Genomic DNA, 19,348 nt, shown 5'->3' on the forward strand with positions numbered 1-19,348 from the left:
TTTAAAACTTGGTGCAGGAGTTGCTTTGTCACCACCCCGGGCAGCTGGTCACCCGGGCTCCGGCGTTGACCATGCTCTGCTGCACAGCTCTCATCCTCAGCAAGGCGGGCTGCCTCCGAGCAGAAACCTGCCTCTCCCTAATGTTGGCTCCTCAGTCCTAGGTGGCCCAGCAGCCAGATAATCCCAACCAAACACAAACGAAAAGAAATGAAAACCGCTGCTTGGGTCTTCCAGGTGATTTTAATCACAGGTTATAAACCACTGTTAAAAGGAGGGTTGATAATGAGAAAGTGCAAACCAGCGGAGGGTGTTTGCAGCAGGACGGTGAGATGATTTTGTAAATGCCATCTCCTCTAATAAATCTGAATGCTGCTGGAGAGATTAGGCCATTATCCAGCACTGGCATAAATGAGAAAATGATATGATGGATCACATGCTTGAGGGGTTTTAGGAGTTAGCTGGAGATGGGGCAGGATGACGCTAGTTAGCAATGGCAGTTGGCCAATCAAATCACATTGCCCGAAATCTAGTTTAGGGCCAGTTCTGCTATTCCGACTGTAACTGGTGCTTTCTAATATTCGTGCCAGGAGGTTGCTGTGGAATTTTTTGCCTACATGAAGGAAGGTTTTTCTTAAAGTCAAGGGACCAGACCATAGATCAAACCGATTGTGTTACAGTGAGGCAGAGGTGAACGTGAGGAACAGAAGGAGAAGGATCCTTTAAAATCAGCGAAACAGAGGCACCTGGGGGGCTCAGCGGTGCAGCGTCTGCCTTCGGCTCAGGGCATGACCCCGGGGTCCCGGGATCGAGTCCCGCATCGGGCTCCCTGCATGGAGCCTGCTTCTCCCTCTGCCTGGGTCTCTGCCTCTCTCTCTGTGTCTCTCATGAATAAATAAATAAAATCTTTAAAAAAAATAAAATAAAATCAGCGAAACACTCAAAGTTCTGGAACAGTAGCCCTAGTTTTCCAAGGCACTTCTCAGGAACCTAACCACATATGACAATACCGAGGATCACACCAACCAGGACCGAACACACACGTCCAGATGCATTCAGTAGCAGCAGTTCCCAACCTGTGGGCCACCTCTGTGTGACCAGAGGGCACAGCTTAGAGGAAATCCCAAGTCTCCAACATGCTGCCTGTGGACAGAATAAATCCCTCTTCTTGCACGTATGCACCATCGTTCTCAAGTGTACGCAGATGCAGAAGCAGCATCCATTTGACAACGCCACAGACGGAATTCACTATACTCTTATCCATTGATGTATTTTTTTTTAATTTTTATTCATTTATGATAGTCACAGAGAGATAGAGAGAGAGGCAGAGACACAGGCAGAGGGAGAAGCAGGCTCCATGCACCCGGAGCCCGACGTGGGATTCGATCCCGGGTCTCCAGGATCGCGCCCTAGGCCAAAGGCAGGCGCCAAACTGCTGCGCCACCCAGGGATCCCCATTGATGTATTTTTTGAAAGAAAAATTAGAACTGCTAGTGTTAGAGGCCAGAATTCGTTCGTTAAAAAAAAAAAAAAAAATCCCTCCCTCTCTCTCTCCATCATCCAAAAGAGCGTATGTAAAAACTAGGAACCACTGTTCCAGTGGGAATACGGAGAGCAACATCATTAAATCTAGAAGAAAACTGATGGGATGGAACAGCCATCTAGGCCAAAGTTAAAATCATCGAAAACTGGCCTCCGGCTAAGGTTAGAAGCACGCGTGTGCTCCGTGGGGACGTGGTCATTTTGCTGGTGCTGGTCTGGGGTACACTACCTGCTTCCTCCGAGGACACCCGCCTAGCTCGGCCTTCGCGAGTTAAGCTTTACAGTCTTTAAACGTCCTCGTCCACTCATGTTGCAGACATCTGGAGGATTTCTTACACGAGCTATTTACGGATTCTGACCACAACCTCAGATACAAGTCTAGGGTACACGTGTGTGGAAAGAGCTGGAAGCCATACTCAACAGGACATCGTGGGAAGTTTAGCTCCTCTCAGGAGCGAGGCCGCGAGGCAACACAGAGATATCAGGAAGAAGACCTGAGGTGTGAACAGAAATACTCTTGCCTCTGGGAGACAAAAACCGGCTGGGGAAATAAAGAGAATTTCATTCAAAGGGGCGAGAATTCAGCGTTCAATACTACAATATGTTACTAATAACGAAGAGATCTCTCTGCTGAATCCCGGAGTCCGCTGAGCGCTGTGCCCGGCACACTCTATGTTATTTCATCAAACCAGAGGGGCCCAGCCAGGAAGGAATCTGTCCCCCCTGAGGCAAAACAGTGGGCAACCTCTGAAGACCTTTTTTGGTTGTCACATCAGAGGAGCATCGCTAGCATCCAGGAGTAGAGACCAGGGATGTTGCTAAACGTTTCGCGACGCACAAGACAGCCCCGCCCCCCGATAGCAAAGAATTTTCTGGCCCAGGACGTTCATGGTGCTGAGGTTGAGAAAGGCTGCGTGAAACCAGCCTAATCACCCTGCAAAGGAGGCGCTGTCAGACTCTTGTTCTAGATGTGGACACCAAGAGCCACAAGGTCCCGCACACATAAGTCACGTCGGCAGGATCTGGGTTGGGTCCGTGCCATGACCTTAAACCCATAGATCTGCTCTATTATCTTGATGAAGGAAGTGACCTCCTCATCTCACAAATATGGAAATGCCAAGTGTCTCGGCTTGTATCTCACTGTGACCAGTGACTTTTGTCCCTTCATGGTTCTTTTAAGGTCAATAATGATGCCTAAACACAGGTGACTGCACCTCAAACCACAGAGCTGCCAGCACACTCCTCCTTCTCTTGTCTCTTAACCATTACACCCCTAGTGACTGGCTTCTTGTTTCTGCTCCTCTAACACTAATCGAGCGGTTTTATTGTTCACATCTGATCCACTAGCTTTACTCACTCAATCACCATTTATTAAGCTCCTCTTGTATGCTGAGTGCTGTGAAGGTGTTAGAGGTAAACAGGTGAGAGAAGACAAGTGAAAGAGAGCTACAGAGTCCAGGGTTGGCCAACTAACAGCCCAAGGGCCGCCTGTTTTTGTAAGTAAAGTTTTATTGGAACAAAGGCTTGTCCACTCATTTACCTATCCTCTACGGCCGCTGTCCCTTTACCACAGCAGAGCTGGGGAGCTGTGACAAATACCCAGTATTTGGGTAAAGCTTAAAATATTTGCCATCGAGCGCTTTGCAGAGAAAGTCGGCCAATCCTACGCCAGCCAGCTCCATCATTCACGCCACAGGGCAGGTATTGAAGTGAACTCCAGACCAAATCAAGACATATTTCCATTTATACATGCAACCAGCAACTACAACATCTATGGGTGGGGGCGGACAGATCTTAAAAGTTTAACGCTAATACACATCTACAACTCAAAAGCACCAGAACGTTCTGATCCTTAAAAATACTTTCTGCTGGGCAGCCTGGGTGGCTCAGTGGTTTAGCACCGCCTTCAGCCCAGGGCATGATCCTCGGGTCCTGGGATCGAGTCCCGCGTCGGGCTCCCTGCATGGAGCCTGCTTCTCCCTCTGCTGTATCTCTGCCTCTCTCTCTCTCTCTCTCTCTCTCTCTCTCTCTCTGTATCTGTTATGATTGAATAAATAAAAATTTGAAAAAAAATGCTTTCTGCTTTTCTCGGGTCCATTGTAAATACATCTTCAAATGAAGTTCAAATGTATGTTATTTCTATGCTGCTGTCAGAGGTGTGGGAAGCCCATAGAGAATGTTCCTCATCACACTGAAATTCAAACCAAGCTCAGACCCCAAGCATTGGATTAGCTGCTAAGGGGTCAGCTGACCACAGCTGGTTGTCGGCAGCAGCACAGAGTCCTCCAAGGTTGATACCCCCTTCCATCCCTCTAAGACACAAGACTCCGTCTGATTTCCCCTGAGTTTCCTGCCACACTCTTGGCCTTTGGTCTGTGGATGATTCCGGTCCAGCCAAGAACCTGGAGCAGCATGAGGCCCATGTATTCAGGCAGTTACGGCCACAGCAGTAGTGAGAACATGCACCTACACAGCCAATAGGTCAGGTGGAGAATTTACACCAACACGTTCTGGTTGCACATCAACTCAAGGACCCTGATGAAAGAGATCCCAAAGGTTTAATGGAGTCTCCCTGAAGGGACAGTAAATAGGCACATTTATCGAGGTGGCTAAATCCTGCCCCCAACACTTGGTGAGTACACACACCCGTACACTAAGACCTTAGGTCTCTACCCAGGTGTGCTTCCCAATATTCAAAAATCTCAAATGACAGTGGCAGTGGGTGCAAAACATTTTCCTCCAAAGGACAGTTCATTCAAAGACAAGAAGATCCTTGATGCAGCCCTGCCCTGGTTTCTAGATCCCTAACTGCTTGACAGGTAGGCAAGAAGAGAAGCTCTAAGCTTAGGCATTGAGAAGACAAATCATTCGTAAAGCTGTATTCTCCTTTCACCATAGGCAGATCTGGGGGCTCAGAACAGGACCACACAGGCTTGGGGTGACAGTGTCACCGTCCAGGCCCTCTAGGACAGGGTGGCCCACACCTAAGAAGGAGAGGCCTTCAAGGCAAGGTCAGAGCTCACCCAATCATAAGCTATTGGCAGCCTTCTTTTGCCATCATGAAGCCAGGTCTGATCTTGTGATGGAAGAGAAAGAGGAGAATTTAATTCAATGACCAGCTCAACAATCTTGAATAAGTCAGCTTAAATCACCGTGCCTCAGTTTCCTTATTTGAGAAAGAGACTATTGTGTCTACCTCAATTCAGTCATGTGGGCCAGTGAGTAGAATCCACAGAGGTGATGTCTGTGAACGTCTTTTTATACTGCAAAGAGCCGGGTAGTGATATCATTCAGTGCTTCCCTGGTGCCCTCCTGGATGCAAAGAAAAGAGGAAGAGCAGATAAATGCAGTGGAATCCTGGAAAGTGGGACCAAGCGTTGGTTTTGGAGCCTGAGGGTGCTAGACCAAGCTCTGATTTAGGTAATAAACTGCAAGTGTTGGAAGGTGGTTTCTGAGTTAGCCCGTAGTGACCCGTAGTGGTCAACCCATGTGTTGACCAGCCGACCTATGACAAGGTTCTACTCTATTGGCCAATGACAGTGACCCGCTCTGCGCAACAGCCCACCGTGGAATCATGATGCTCCTCCACAGGATGTCCATTAAGACTTAAACATGCCTCCTTGCTCCAGGAGCGCTGCCTGGCACCACGTCAAATTGCACACAGAGCAACTGGAAGACGGCTGCTAGCTAAGGGGCCAAGAGTCTCTACACAACGGCAGCCAGGCATGGCCTTTCTCTTAACCCTCAAAACTACAGATATTTCAGATATTCCCATTTTTTCTCACTTCATAATAGTAAATCTTGTAGGAATAGGAACAACAATCAACTTGATGAACGCGTTAACTAAGACAGTCGATATACATGTGATCACAGGTCCGTTCCCCCCCAGCCATCATCTACCACGCTCTGGGGCACCACAAGGGCACTCTCCAGGGGCAGCAGATTTCTAAATTTCATACCTAACTCTCATCAAGAAATGGTGAGTGAGCACAGAATTTCAAATGGCACAACTGTGGGTAGGCAGGAGACATAGTCCCACAGTTTTCCAAGTTGTACTTACCGAATTAAGGCAAATACACCACGTTCAATGGTTTTTAACAACAACAACAAAAAGTCCAAGGTAACCAAGGAAAATGAACTAATTCATTTGTTGCAGCTGACAAAGAAGCCCCGGCCTTGGCCAGGAGGATAATACAAAGAATCAGCTTATTTTAAAAGACGAAGGGCTACACCTGCACTGAAATTCATATGTTTCCTTGTTCTCTTCGGGGAAGAAGAAAGCTATTATTCAAGATCAGAGCCCAGCATCACCCACATCTTCCTTCCCCTTAAGGGAAGGGACCTCCTCTGGGAGAGCAGGTCCCAGCCAGCAGCTATTCCCCTGCAGTGCCCAATCCCAATCTAGCCAAGAGGTCTTGCTTTTTAATCATCTCTCACGGTCAGTTTAACCTTTCGTAGCAAAATTAATGTGTTTTCACAGCACGGCTTTATCACACATCGCCGCCGTCATGCACATCTGTGAAGGCTTCTATAGTCGTCACTTTATCTATTTTGCCGTTACATCTGTGTAGACCTTTATTAGAAAATGTAATTATGTTTCCATGTCATTCACACCTGCTAGACCGTGAGCTCTAAGATAACTTGGCCCCTATCTTATTAAATCTGCGGTCCCCGAACCTATGTGCCCAATCTGTCAGGCTGATGGACACAGAGAGAAGAGAGGGAGAAGAAAGGAAGGAGGGAAGAAAGAAGAGGGAGGCCGCGGGGTAAGAGCGTAAGCAACAAGGCGAAACCATCCTACTGGCGTGTCCTGCCCCGTCCACGGCATCCCGATATTCTTGCCGTGGCGCAGCAGGCCGGCTCCAGGGTCAGCCGAGCCTGGGTTCCAGTGGCCCGTTCTTCTGTTCAGCAGACGATCACTTTCCAGAGCGTGGAAAAGCAACCTAGCCTTTCTAAGCCTCAACTTCTTCATCCGTAGAATGGGGGTGATGACATGACCTAATGAACTGCACTACCAAAGTAAGACAGGGAAGCGTCCATCAAGCGTGTGCTGCGGCGTCTGGGAAAGCCAAAGGGCTCAACCCACGCCAGGAGTCACGATCACTATTACTCTCGGATGGTCTCAAAAATACCTCCAGCTCCCCGGTTCTGGCCCCAGAGCACTCCTTTTTTCTAAGAGTGAGTCAAACCCCTGCTAAGAGGGGTCCACTGTCCCCTTTCCCAGAGAGGAAAGAAGTTCAAGCCCTCTCTGGGATGCTCTGGAGTCAAAGCCCAGCACTTTGGTGAAGAAAAAGAAAAAGAGAAAAAGAAAAAGAAAGAAAAAGAAAGAAAAAGAAAGAAAAAGAAAAAGAAAAAGAAAAAGAAAAAGAAAAAGAAAAAGAAAAAGAAAAAGAAAAGGGAAGGGAAGGGAAGGGAAGGGAAGGGAAGGGAAGGGAAGGGAAGGGAAGGGAAAGGAAAGAAGATTCTCTCATATTTGAACACGGTTTTCAGGCACTAGTCTGCCCCCTTACCTCTGGCCAGACACCAACCCTTCCTGCTACAGCTTCTCTGGCAGTGACAAAGCATATTTCATACAGTGGAGCCCTGAGGATTTATGATGAATGACTTAGTGTCTAACATGCAGATCCTAATTATAATTGCCACAATGCCAGCTTTAGAACAAAAATGATTTCTTGGGCAGGAATGGGGAAAACTATGCAAAGCTGTACCGTGCCCTGGTTGAGACAGCAGGCAGTCCCTGGGGACACAGTTCTTTGTGCTTGTCTCCTGGCTCTGCCACTTGCGGGCCGCTTGTCCATGACCCTGGACAAGTCGCACAACCTTTCTGTGTCAGTGTCTCACCTGTAAAATGGCAAGCAAACGCTCAATTAAAGTCCTTGGTGATCACATCAGTGATCTTGATACCACACACACTGTGATAAGCAGACCAAATTTCACACCCCGTAATTAGCAATCAATCACGGATTCATTCATTCATTCATTCATTCATTCATTCAACAACTATCTATTGAGCTCTTGCTATGTGCTGGGCAATGTTTTAAATGCAATAAATGGAGCTGAAAAGAGACAAGAAGACTCTGCTGTCACGCAGCTATCATTCTAGACTCACAACTAGGTCTCCCCAGAAGCCTGACATAAAAAGCCATCCTCAGCCAGCGACTATTTCGGCCTCCAGTGGACATGTGACAACTTCTGTAGATGTTGGTGGTTGCCACAAACAACTGGGGTGTGGAGGGTTCTACTGGCATCTAGTGGGCAGAGGACAAGGATGCTTCTAAACGTCCTACAGTGCACACAACAACCTCCGTCCCCAACAGAGAATCATCTTGCCCTAAATGTCAATGCTGCTGAGGCTGAGAAACTCTAGTATAAAAGAATCAGTAAAATATTAAAATATTAATAGGTCCTTGGATGGGCACGGTCTTGGGCAACCAGAGGTTGCCAAGGCCACAGGGAGGGCAGCTGGTAAAGGGAAGGACACCAGGCAGACGGAGAATAAGGAGACCACAAGACTCCAGCTTCACCAGGACTCACGCTTCGCTAGAGAGAAAAAGCACACAAAGTGCACCAAGGAGGAGGCCCCAGGCCCAGGATCAGATGCTTCTTTCTGGTGACAAGTGACCCCTGAGATCTTGCAAGCAGGATCCAGTTCTCTCTTTGGCAGCTAACTTCACACTCAAGTGAGCGGTATCGCTGTTCCCCTCACTTTTGTCAATGATTTTATCACAAGGACGCAGAAATTACTAGAAGCCTAAGGAAATCCTAAGAATAGAGACAAGCCTACAGCTCCCTCAAATCTTCTCAACATAGCAAATCAAAGGACCTTTCCGACTTTGGAGACAACATAGGTTTAAAGTAGGAGAGGGACCCTGAGGGCTTGGGTTCCTGGCTCTGTCACTGCCCACTGAGTGACCTTCGGCATCGGAGGGGAATGGGCGAGAGCGTGGACTGCGGCGCCACAGCTGGGTCATCTAGCAGAAGAATGCCCTTTTGGGAGTAACATATCATCTCTCTACCCAATTTTTCTTACGTGTGAGATGGGTACAAGAATGGTCCCTGCCTCAGAGGTCATCACAAGGACTGAGTGTATTAAGGAAATGCATGAATACAGGAAAGCACTTGGAATAGTACACCTGCTCCGGGTGGACACGACGTCAAAGCTTGGTGTTATCAGCGCCATCAGAGTCATTACCATGTCACGTGACTTAAACTCTCCCAGTCCCAGCTTCCTCTTTTGAAGAATGCACAGAAGAGTTGCCGACTCACTGGGCACGGGATCCAATTATGCGTATGAAGCCCTTGGGACAATATTCGATGTTTACTTATTGAAACGTTTGACAAGAGCGCTGCGAGTAGTCCTCATTTAGTCCTACGTTAAACCGCTCACCAGGTGAAAACTACACGGTGTCGGGATGGTTCCAGAACGCCTAGTGTTTTGTGATATACTTAAGAGGTGAGCTCCGAGAACCATTAAGAAGCGCCAAAGGTGAGCGTAAAATATTAGCGCTGGCCCCACCTTCCTTGAAAGGGTACTTTGCTCTTAATGATCCACATTACTTCAAACCATCTGCAGAGCTGAGACGGTACGGGTGAGAGAAGGCCTTGACACCCCACAGGGGTACTCCAGCGCCTGCTCTGATGGAAGGGGATGGGTCAGGGGTGCGGCGTGAGGCGACCCCTTCTCCCACTTTCCTCCATCCTCCAGGCCAGGCTGCACATCACAGGAGAGCACAGAGACCTCGGGGGTGCTCTGCCTGCAGAGCTGCCTGCTAACAAGCTCCACCTGAGCTCTCGTGCGAGGGTCTCAATTCATCAGAGGGAGAAGGGGACGGGAGCTTTTCAGGAGCCTGACCCAAAGGTCCAGGAAGGCCAAGTCTTAACAAAGACACCAAAACAAATTGAGAACCGATGATTTCCCACCACACGGAAGCCACCTGCCCAAACAGTTGTTCTTGCCAAACTCATTAAAACTGCGTTCAGCTTCTTTCATGTTTCTAGCAGCTTAGGACTCCGAGGGGGAAGCAGGAATGCCCACAGAGCACAACCTGGATTCTACCGCTTAGATCTGAGGTTGCCTCAAACAAGCAAGAATGTTCTGGTCTCATCCAACCACATGGGGAGGAAGAAGAGAGCCCTTTGCCTGGCCTTCCTCCAGCCTCTTTTTCCAGTAGGGATGGGGCTAGTGGGGAACCTTGAGGACGGTGACATGGCCCAGCAGGACTCTTACCCGCACTGAACCATCAGATACAATCTGCCACGATGGATGGTCACTCTGTTGGCTTCTGGGAAGCTGGCCTTTCCTAAGTGATCCTGCCTGAACCTGCTCCGCCTGCATTTCAGGTGACTAAGACACTGTGATAAGTGCTGTTGGTGGCACCCCGTGTCATCCCATGTGTTACCCTGATACCCAGCCCAAACGGTACAGACTGATTTTCACTTACAGGATCCCTTAAAAACCCATTCCCTGGCCTCAGCGGGCAGAGTAAGTAGTGTCCTTGCCTGATGGATGGCAGGGGGTAAGAAGCTAAGCACCAAAGCTCACACAAACCAATCCCAGAAAAGGTCTGAAACAAGAACTGGGGAATTCATGTTGACCGCACTCTCCTTAGCCATATAACTCAGGAATAAATATAAACAAAATAGGCAACGGACATGGCCAGGACCTCAAGCTTGACCTTCCGGGCCCCATATGACTTGCACTGTGCAAGTAGGCAGCGCTCCAACCAGCACTCCCCACCTGCCAGGCCCATCTGCTACAAGCTCACTGGCAGCCAGTAAGTCACAAATTATAACCTACGGGATTCCTAAAAAGTGCCAGCGGTCTTGGAGAGTAAGGGGTCAAGGCATGGGAAGGAAGACAAACCTTGTCTTACCCTGGGAGGACATGGGGCAGTGCTCCCACTAATAAAATCAGTTTGGCTTAGACCCTGGTTAATATCAAAGAAGTTCTGAAAAGCACCAGTAAATCACGGGATATCGGAAGCGTGAAATTAATCAGAGCCAGAAACTTGACTTAAGGGGTCCTCGGAAGGCATTTTCCAAAGACAATGGGAAGACAGTAAATAATAGGCAATCAATAACTAATTTCAACCATGCTGTACTGATCTGTAAGTAACCTCTTTGTGACCATGCATGGGGATTTTTGGGAAGAACTTTGAAGTCCCATCTCTTGACAGCCTAGCAGATGAGGAAGAGACACACTTTCTCTCTCGCCCCATTGATACAGCCAGAAAACCAAGACGTACGTGACCCAAGCCCTATACATTGGGGGCAAGCTAACAGGAGGCCTCAGAGATCCCACCTCATTTTGTTCCATCTTCTCTGCCATTTGAAAAAATCCTTTTTCAAAAAAAAAAAAAAAAGAAGAAGTCTACTTGGGAAAACAAGAGCGTAGGTAGAATGAATTGGGAAGGGGATGCCAAAAGACAGAACTTATTTTGCAAAGCCACAGTGTCTAGCGTCTCTGCAGACTGCTCACACATTCAATTTAGTCCAGAGGTAATTCATACTTCACCGAAGAATTTCCAGTGTTGTAGTGACGCTACATAAGAACAGTCAGACCTGAAGTAACAGTCTATTTTAGCGCCTAGGGAGAAAAATAAAAAATAAAAAACTTGCATCTACTTATGGAAATGTACCAAGGTGTAGAGAACGACCCTGTTCTCCATCCCCATCCTAACACATGCAGTAGGCTGCTTGCTAGTCCTCAACACCCAAAAAAGACGCTATCAGCACTTCCACTCGCATCGGCATATAAATACAATTACTTCAAAAAAAAAAAAAAAAGCCCACAAACTAATAGCAGTAGGCATACGTCCTACTAGGCACACGTATTTTATGGAATATACAGTTAACACCTATTTGAATCGGGTACAATGGAGCTTAATTGTTTTATTCTATGCATAGCAAAGCAACCAATTGAATCTAATATTAGTCATTCATCAGATAAAACATTTTCGGAGAAACAAACTGCTATATTTTCCCCTCAAAGAACAGCAAGCATTTTAAACACATTTTCCAGAGATGTTACGCCGAGGAAAACAGCTTAGAAATGTTACTTTAAACAAATCCGTTCTCTGGCTACCAACAACAAGACAAATTGGAACAAATGCTTGGCTCTGTTCTTTCCGAGGCTCCTTCTGTCCACCTGTCAAAGGCAGTTTTGACCCCCACCCCCCAACCCAAGAGGCAGCTCCGGAGCTGTGAAATGTGCCGCCCTGCACGGATGCCCTCCACACTGTATGCCAGCATCCTCATTAGGGATTATCCAACTCACTCGAAGCAGGGAGAGAGGAGATGGGCTGGCTGCCAAGTGTTCTTTCAACACAGATTCCGAAAGAAGATCCTGCAAAGTGTCGAAAGCCCAGATTTTCAGCAGTTCACTTTCTAGACTCCGTTACGTAGCAACCATGCCAGCTCACACAGGGTACCAACCAAGTTAATATTTTGTTTAAATGACACACTGCATTAACTCTCTAGGAAAACCCAAGTTTTCTTCATTGACTCACCTACCGTCAGATACCATCGCCGGAACAAAACTCCCATGGCGAACTGATGAGCTCGTTTAATTCATTAAAGAAAATTTTTAACCAAAAAATTGAAGATAGATCTAACAAAGTCTTGGCGGGGAGAGCAAGAGGTGACTCTCCCCTGTAACCATTTGTGCTAATATTATTAAAAGTGCATTAGCATTCATTTAATATGTGCATAATGCCCTTTGGTAAAATACGACTTCTCCAGATGCATTTTGAAAGATACTCATTTCATTCAAAACTTTGATTTTGCAAAAAGACAACTCAATAGCAACCCAATGCTCCCAGGGTTTGGGCCCGTGAAGTCTCACCAGCACAGACAAAATTAAAACAGGAGATGAATTCGGAAGAACAGTCAGGAACCCCCAGGAGCTGAGCTTCCAGGAGGTGTGTCATGAAGAAGCACGAGGAAACCAACCGGGTCGCACTTTAGACTTCGCTTGAGAGAACCCCACGCTTTCCTTTAGGAACACGAAAGCACCAGCCGAAGAAACCCACCGGACCACGTCTGCAGGGGGTTTCTGTTCTGGCAAAACGCTCCCATAGGTCAGGAGAGAAAACCAAAGCAAGAAAATAAAAACAAAACCGAAAGAACTCACGGAGGCAAAAAGTACTAGTTTGAGGTACCCCTGTATAGACAAGTAAGTGATGCCCTATTGGATTATATGGCAAGGGCGGGGGGGTGGGGGGTGGCAGGGAGCTTGTTGTCTTTTCAAGCATCACCTTGGTTTAAATTCACATCAATTTAGAGGGATATGCGGCCAACGATTGAGTTAACCTTTAACATTTTTTAAAATCTTTTTTTAACCTTTAACATTTTATTCTCTGATTATGAAATCACCAAACTCCCCCTTGGTGGAGGTCGAAAAATATCAAGGATACACAGAGGGGAGAAAATCAAGACCATCCTTCATCCAACGGCCCACAGGCGGCTACTGACGTGGGCAGTACCTCTGTGAGCACGAGGGAGATGCTGGTTTCGCGTGTTTTTAAGGATATGGGGAGATCCAAAAGTCATTCGGACAGCCTTGTGCATTTTTGTAGGAAAAGAGAAGAAGGAAACCGCCCACCCTTGCTCCACGACAACCACCATTTAACCATCAGCTAAGTGTCTCCATTTCCAAGTTGGGCGCGTGGATCGCTGCCGTCCTGACCTCCTCCGCGTGCTCGCCCTGCAACTGGACCCAGGGCTCGAGGGAAAGCCACTTAACTTTTCCCTGGCTGAGGAAGGGGGCGGACGGTGGGAAATAAGGCAGCCTTGCTCAGCCCTCCTCACCACGGCTCTTGATTCTTAGCAGAATGCCAGGTCGGAGCTATTTCTCTAATGTTGGAAGAGTCTCTGCCGATAAAGAGTAAAGCATTACCGTGCAGTCTGGCTTCCTTTTTCTTTTTTTTTTTTTTCCCCCTCCAGATGCCAGCGGAGAGCATCTTCCACACACAATGACAGAGCAAGGGATAAATGATAGAATAAGCCGATACCTACCTTGAAAACTGCAGCAAATAACCGCTTTCCAACACCTTCCCACCATTACATCATGGCTACTTCAGTACCCAGTTCCCGCCCGGATTCCTGAGACTTCTGACCGACTCCCAAAGTCCCAAGTTCACGGGACTCGAAACGCCACGTAAGACTGATGTGCAGCCTTAGGATCCCGCACCAGAAAAAAAGCACCACTTCCCCGGGAAGGGAAGGAGCAACTAGGAACCGAGGGCGAGAAGGCATCAACACCAACACGGACACTCTCTCCACACTTAGGGGAAAGCTCTCGAAATAGCAACCACACCAGAAAATTCCTCCGAACCACTGAGCTATTGGTACCTCATACTTCACCGAGTGACATATTTATACAAGTGGCCCTGCTGGGCTGGATTGTGTTTCTCTGTCGAACTCTGGATTTCAGCGGTTTGGGTTTTATAATAGGAGATGATATTAATGATCAGTGATACCATTTCTTAAAGAGCAATTAGGCAAAAAAAAAAAAAAAAAAAGGAAAAGGCTGAAAGGCCAGTCTGCCCTTTTACTTTCCAATCCACAGAAACCAAACAGGACATTTTGGGGATGCTTCCTCCACCTTTAACCCTCCCGGGCGTTTCAGGGCTTCATCACTGTCAATGTCAACACGGTCCAGCTGTCTCCCCCCACCTCCCTGCCCCATCCCCATCCTCTAAAGTGCAAACAGTCCCTTCCAGCAGTGGCTCCCCTGCACCCCAGCACCTCAGCCTTCCTTTCTCCAGGAGCCCATCACTCAGCCTTTGAGGTCTAAGATTTCCCTCTGCAAAGTGCTCTCCTGTTTATATTTGCTGGAAATCGAAACTCCCTGCTGAGCAGAGCATCTACTGTTGCATCGCTGTGCTCCGCTGTCTGCACGATCTCAGATGTGTGTGTGTGTGTGTGTGTGTGTGTGTGTGTGTGTGTGGAGGGGGAATAAAGTCCAGATGCAATCGAGCCCAGGGATTCGGCCTCCCTGGAGAAAAGTGCGCGCCGGTCCAGCCCTGTACCCCAACCGAGCTCGCGGTCGCCCCGGGGCGCGGGGGTGCGGGAGGCGCTGCGGGCGCTGCTGCGGGCGCTGTGGGCGCTGTGGCTCCCCACCCTCTCCACCTTCCCACGGCCGCGGGTGGGCGCAGAGGCCCCCCCGGGCATGCAAAGTTTGCCCACGGAGCCGGGGGGCCGTGTGCCTCCCAAAGGGCACTTGCATGCGCGGGAGGGGCGCCGCCCCGGGCCCCGTGCGACCGCGTGGACCCGGAATGACAGCAGCCTGCAAGCGCTGCACCGCGCGGCGAGCTGGCCCGGGCGCCCCGCGCGCCCCGCGCCCTCCCCCGCCCCTACCTTGCGCGCCCAGCTGCTGGCTCTCCATGTCCGCCGCCGCCGCCGCTCCCGGGCCCGGGCCCGGGCCGCCGCCGCCGCCGCTCAGCTCCGCCAGCCTCCGGTTGGTGGCCGTGAGCTCGGCCCGCAGGTTGGTCACCTCCTGGCTGGCCGCCTGGACCGCCCCATCGATGCGGAGCGCGAGCTGCTTATTGTCTTCCATCATGCTCAGGATGCTGGCCTGGGGGCGAGAGAGGTGACAAAGAGCTGCATGATGCGCGCGCGCTGGGGGGCGCGGCCGGGCGCCCCCGGCTCTACCTGTTGGGCCCCCGCGGCCCGGCTCCCCCGCGCCCCGACCCCGGGCTCCGGCAGCGCCGGCTGCTCGGGCGCAGGAATGACAGCGGCGCCTCCAGCCGGAGCCGCGGCGGTAGCGAGGCGGCGGGGGAGGGGGAGGAGCCCGAGGAGGAGGAGGGGGAGGAGGGGAGGAGGAGGAGGAGGAGGAGCGGAGCTCCGAGACCCCGGCGGGCGCCCAGCGCGGCCGGGAAGGACACCGCGCCCCCCGCGCTCCGCTCCGGGCCGGAGCCTACCATCGCCGCGCGCTCCGGAGGGGGCCCGGGCCGGCAGCGGGGCGCACCCTCGGCCCCCCGCGGCCCCCGCCCTGGGGACACCCGCCCCGGGGCGCGGGGGAGGCGGGCGGCGGCCCCCGGGGGCGCGAGGGGGCGCCCCCCGCGAGGGGCAGGGGGCGCGCGCGCTGCGAGGCCGGCCCTGGGTCCCCCCCGCCCGGGCCAGCAGGCGCCCCAGCACCCTGGGCAGCAGGGCCGGGCAGGGCCGGGCAGGGCCGGGCAGGGGGTGGGTGCTCCGGGGACAGGGGTGCACGGGAGCGGGGCGGGGACGCAGCTCCGGGAGGGGACGGGGCGGGGGAGGGGGGGGCAGCCGGGCTTCACCTCCTGGAGATGCGCGGGGACCGCGCAAGGGGAGCCGAGCTGGAGCTGGTGCCCCGAGTGCCCCCCCCTGCCCCCACCTGCGCTGGCGGCCCTCCCCGGAAGGAGCTCCCCGCCCTGCCCGGGGGTGCCCCACAGACCCGAACCCCTTGGTCTGTGCACCCGAGCCAGACAGCTGGCCCCAGCCAGGTCCTAAGCTCCCTAGCTTTGGCTACATACTGGAGGGGGGCGGGGGGCAACAGGGCTGAGAAGGAGACTGGAAGCCCCCCCCTCCAAAAAAAGGGGCTTACCCCCTTTCTCCTGGGAGCGCTGACGCACTGCTGCCTCAGTTTACCCATTCCCTCTTCACAGGAGAAGCCTAGGTTACCTTAAAGTTGATAAACCCATCTGGCTCCTCTTTGTCCCAGAGCACAAGGCTTTGCATTTTTTCACTGGGGCCCTGGATTCCAGCCACCAGACCTTGTTACCATAGCAAGCTTCATTCCATGCAAATAGGACAATTTAAAACAGCCAGTGTAACCCCGAGGACAATAGTGCACCACCATTGGAGCTCAGTCAGTCAACCTCCGGAGAGAGTCGCCGGCGGGGAGCCTGCTGCAGGACGGGATGGGATGGCGGGCGCCGGCGCGGGCTCAGGTTGCCCACCCTCGGGAGGTACCGGCGGCATCCACCAGGTAGGAAGCCTACTGTGCGCAGAGGGCTCAGGCTGCATGGTCATCTCTTTGGGGTAAGGATTAGGGATTCTACTTTGGAGATGAAGACACTGAAGCTCCAGGTGAGGGTGGGGGTGGGGGGGGAGGTTTAAGCGATTGACCCCAGGGGCCCGCAGAAATCAGGTGGAACCGAGACCGGAAGTAAGCGGTCATCTGATTTCCAATTAGTCCCACTGTGCCTTGGATGCTAGATTTTTATTTGGAACCATAAAAACCCACTCTTGCTCCAACCCCCTGGGGCCACTAACAAGCTTTTGCAAGAGGGCAAGGCGGTGTTGGTGGAACATGTGGCAGCCGGCAGCATTTTTCACTGTCTCCTCTACCAAGCTAACTGCTCAGCTGGGGATTGAACCCCTGACCTGAGTCTCATTAGCGGGAATTCTGACCCCACCGGACCAACCAAGAAACTTAGGCGGCATGGTGTATCTGTAAATCAGGATTCGGTTCTTTGAAGTCCTTTGGTTATATTATGGAGGAACCTCAAACGAGGGGCGGTCATGGTTCAGCCACTATGGGAAACTATGGGTTTGGTTTGGTGGTTCCTCAGAAAGTCAAACACGGAATCGCATTATGACTGAGCAATCACACCCCTGGGTAGACAGCCAAAGAGATGAAAACAGTTATCCGGCCTCAAGGTCCTACACAAATGTTCAGAGAAGCGCTTCCCACCACAGCCAGCAGGTGGAAACAGCCCAAACGTCCTACCACAGATGATTGGATAAACAAGTCGTGGTATGTCCATACAGTGGGATACTACCCAGCCATGAAAAGGAATGGGGCACGGACACCTCCCGCCACGTAGATGGAGCTCAAAAGATAGTGTGTTGGGTGAAAGAAGCCGCACGCAGAAGGTACCAGGATTTCATTTCCATGGAATCCCCAGATTAGGTACGTCCAAATAGACATGCGTGCCGGGGGCTGGGGGAAGAGGAGAACGGGAAATACCTGCTTAATGGGTACTGGGTTTTATTCTGGGGGGTCAGGAAACAGCTTAGAAATAGAGGTGGTGGGATCCCTGCATGGCGCAGTGGTTTGGTGCCTGCCTTTGGCCCAGGGCGCGATCCTGGAGACCCGGGATCGAATCCCACATCGGGCTCCCGGTGCATGGAGCCTGCTCCTCCCTCTGCCTGTGTCTCTGCCTCTCTCTCTCTCTCTGTGACTATCATAAATAAATAAAGAAAAAAAATATTAAAAAAAAAAAAGAAATAGAGGTGGTGGTCGCACAACATTATGGACGCACTAGATACCATTGAATTGTTTGCCTTAAAATGGTTCACCTCGGGGGCGCCCGGGTGGCTCGGTCGGTTAAGTGTGTGACTCTCCATTTCAGCTCAGGTCACCACCTCAGGGTCCTGAGATCGCGTCTCAAGTCTGGCTGTGTGCTGGGCATGGAGCCTGCCTGAGGTTCTCTCTCATGCTTCCTCTGCCCCTCCCCCCCCTCTTAAAAAAGGTTCATTTTATGTTATGTGACTTTCGTCTCAATAAAGGCAGAAGTCAGCACGTATGCAAATACCGGTAACTGGGGTGGGGGGGGAAGGGGTGTCCTGGGAACAAGCTTTCTGGGGCGACAATCAGGAGCAGCTCTGCCTGGAGAGCGCACCGGGAGCTTCGGCGTGGGAGAAGGAGGGGGGTCGGCGTTCACGCGCCTTTGCATCCTTGCCACGTAACCCGTAGTAGCCCTCTGCGAACGGTGTGTGTGCGCGTGTTCGACGGTAAACAAACTGACCAAGTGTTACTCATTTTCCTCTCCAGCGAGATTATTCCCACCCACCAGAATCTTCAAATCAAGTCAAAACAAAACACAACAACAACAAAAAAAATCTAACACGGAGGAAAGAAAGCAAACACCCATTCCTTGAGTTCCTTTCTCTCTCTCTCTCTCTCTCTCTGCCTCCTCTTCCCCGGTTGTAAAACAGCCATTGAAATGTCAAGAAACTCACTTTAGAAACTCCTGGGGTGCCTCCTAGGATTTTAAAGAATTTTATTTTTGAGAAATTGCTTCTTAACATGAAAAAGGGGGCTTTTAGCAGCTGTGTCTCCTTATGTTCACCCACGTACAAAAGGACCAGATCTCAGACAGAAAGTCTGGGATCAATTACCCTCTAGAGTCTACTTGATTTAAACCAAAAAGAGGACTAGTCTCCCTCTCCCCCCCACCCCAGCTTCCAACACTGCTCCTCCCCACGCGATCTCAGGTAACAAAACGGTCCCAGAACCCACGTCTCTGCCCGCCCGCCCGCCCGCCTCCCCGCAGGCTCATGTGCGTTTACGACTCATTTCTTGGGAGACACACATGAACTTGGGGGAGGGGCTCCAGAGCTGTCTCTCAACCACAGCCCCCCCCCCCTCTGGGGCTCACAACTGTGAGCACGTGACGGTGCTCGTTCCTAGAGTAGCCCCGGCCTCCCGGCCCAGTGAGCTGGTGTTGAGAACCATGCTGGGAAATGGGCTTGCTCCATAGGGATCTCCCCCCATTTCCCCGCTGCCATCTTTCCCCATCAACCAGGCCCCATCCGAGGCTCGCTCAGGCCTTGCCCGCCGGCCCCTGTGCACTCACCAGCCTCTACCAGTATCTGCCGAGCGCCTCATCTCCTTGAGCATCATTATGAGCGACTGTGCCATGTGCATTTGGTGCCCTTCGAAGCTTACCTGGGCATTTTGGAAAGTCCACAAGACCATCCTCATTCAGAGAAAGAAATCTCCTAATCAGAACCAAGGCAGAGAGCCTAGCCCATCGCCGACAGCCGTGTCATGTGTACCTCCCTTCTCCCATAAATAGAATGGCCTTATAATTTAATGTCCAAACTGGGACACTTCTGA

The 19,348-nt window shown here is 51.1% G+C and overlaps 1 protein-coding gene and 1 long non-coding RNA gene across 3 annotated transcripts in view; one reads left to right on the forward strand and one right to left on the reverse strand.

Annotated features, from left to right (window-relative positions):
• Positions 1–19,348, reverse strand: part of KAZN (kazrin, periplakin interacting protein) — a 1,014,069-nt gene that overhangs the window by 410,628 nt on the left and 584,093 nt on the right. The window contains exon 3 of the mRNA XM_026011952.2: positions 14,899–15,115. Within this exon, the coding sequence (XP_025867737.1) occupies positions 14,899–15,115 (217 nt within the window). The remainder of the gene's footprint in view (positions 1–14,898; positions 15,116–19,348) is intronic.
• On the forward strand, positions 15,604–18,028 carry LOC140598009 (uncharacterized). Of its 2 annotated transcripts, none has more exons than XR_012000174.1 (3): positions 15,604–15,723; positions 16,311–16,489; positions 17,203–17,838. It is a non-coding gene; the product is annotated as an uncharacterized lncRNA (long non-coding RNA). The 2 variants fall into 2 exon arrangements; XR_012000173.1 differs by lacking the exon at positions 15,604–15,723 and adding an exon at positions 17,859–18,028 and having other exon boundaries at positions 15,807–16,489; positions 17,203–17,416.

The sequence above is a fragment of the Vulpes vulpes genome, chromosome 2, assembly GCF_048418805.1.
Source record: "Vulpes vulpes isolate BD-2025 chromosome 2, VulVul3, whole genome shotgun sequence".
Lineage (NCBI taxonomy): Eukaryota > Metazoa > Chordata > Mammalia > Carnivora > Canidae > Vulpes > Vulpes vulpes.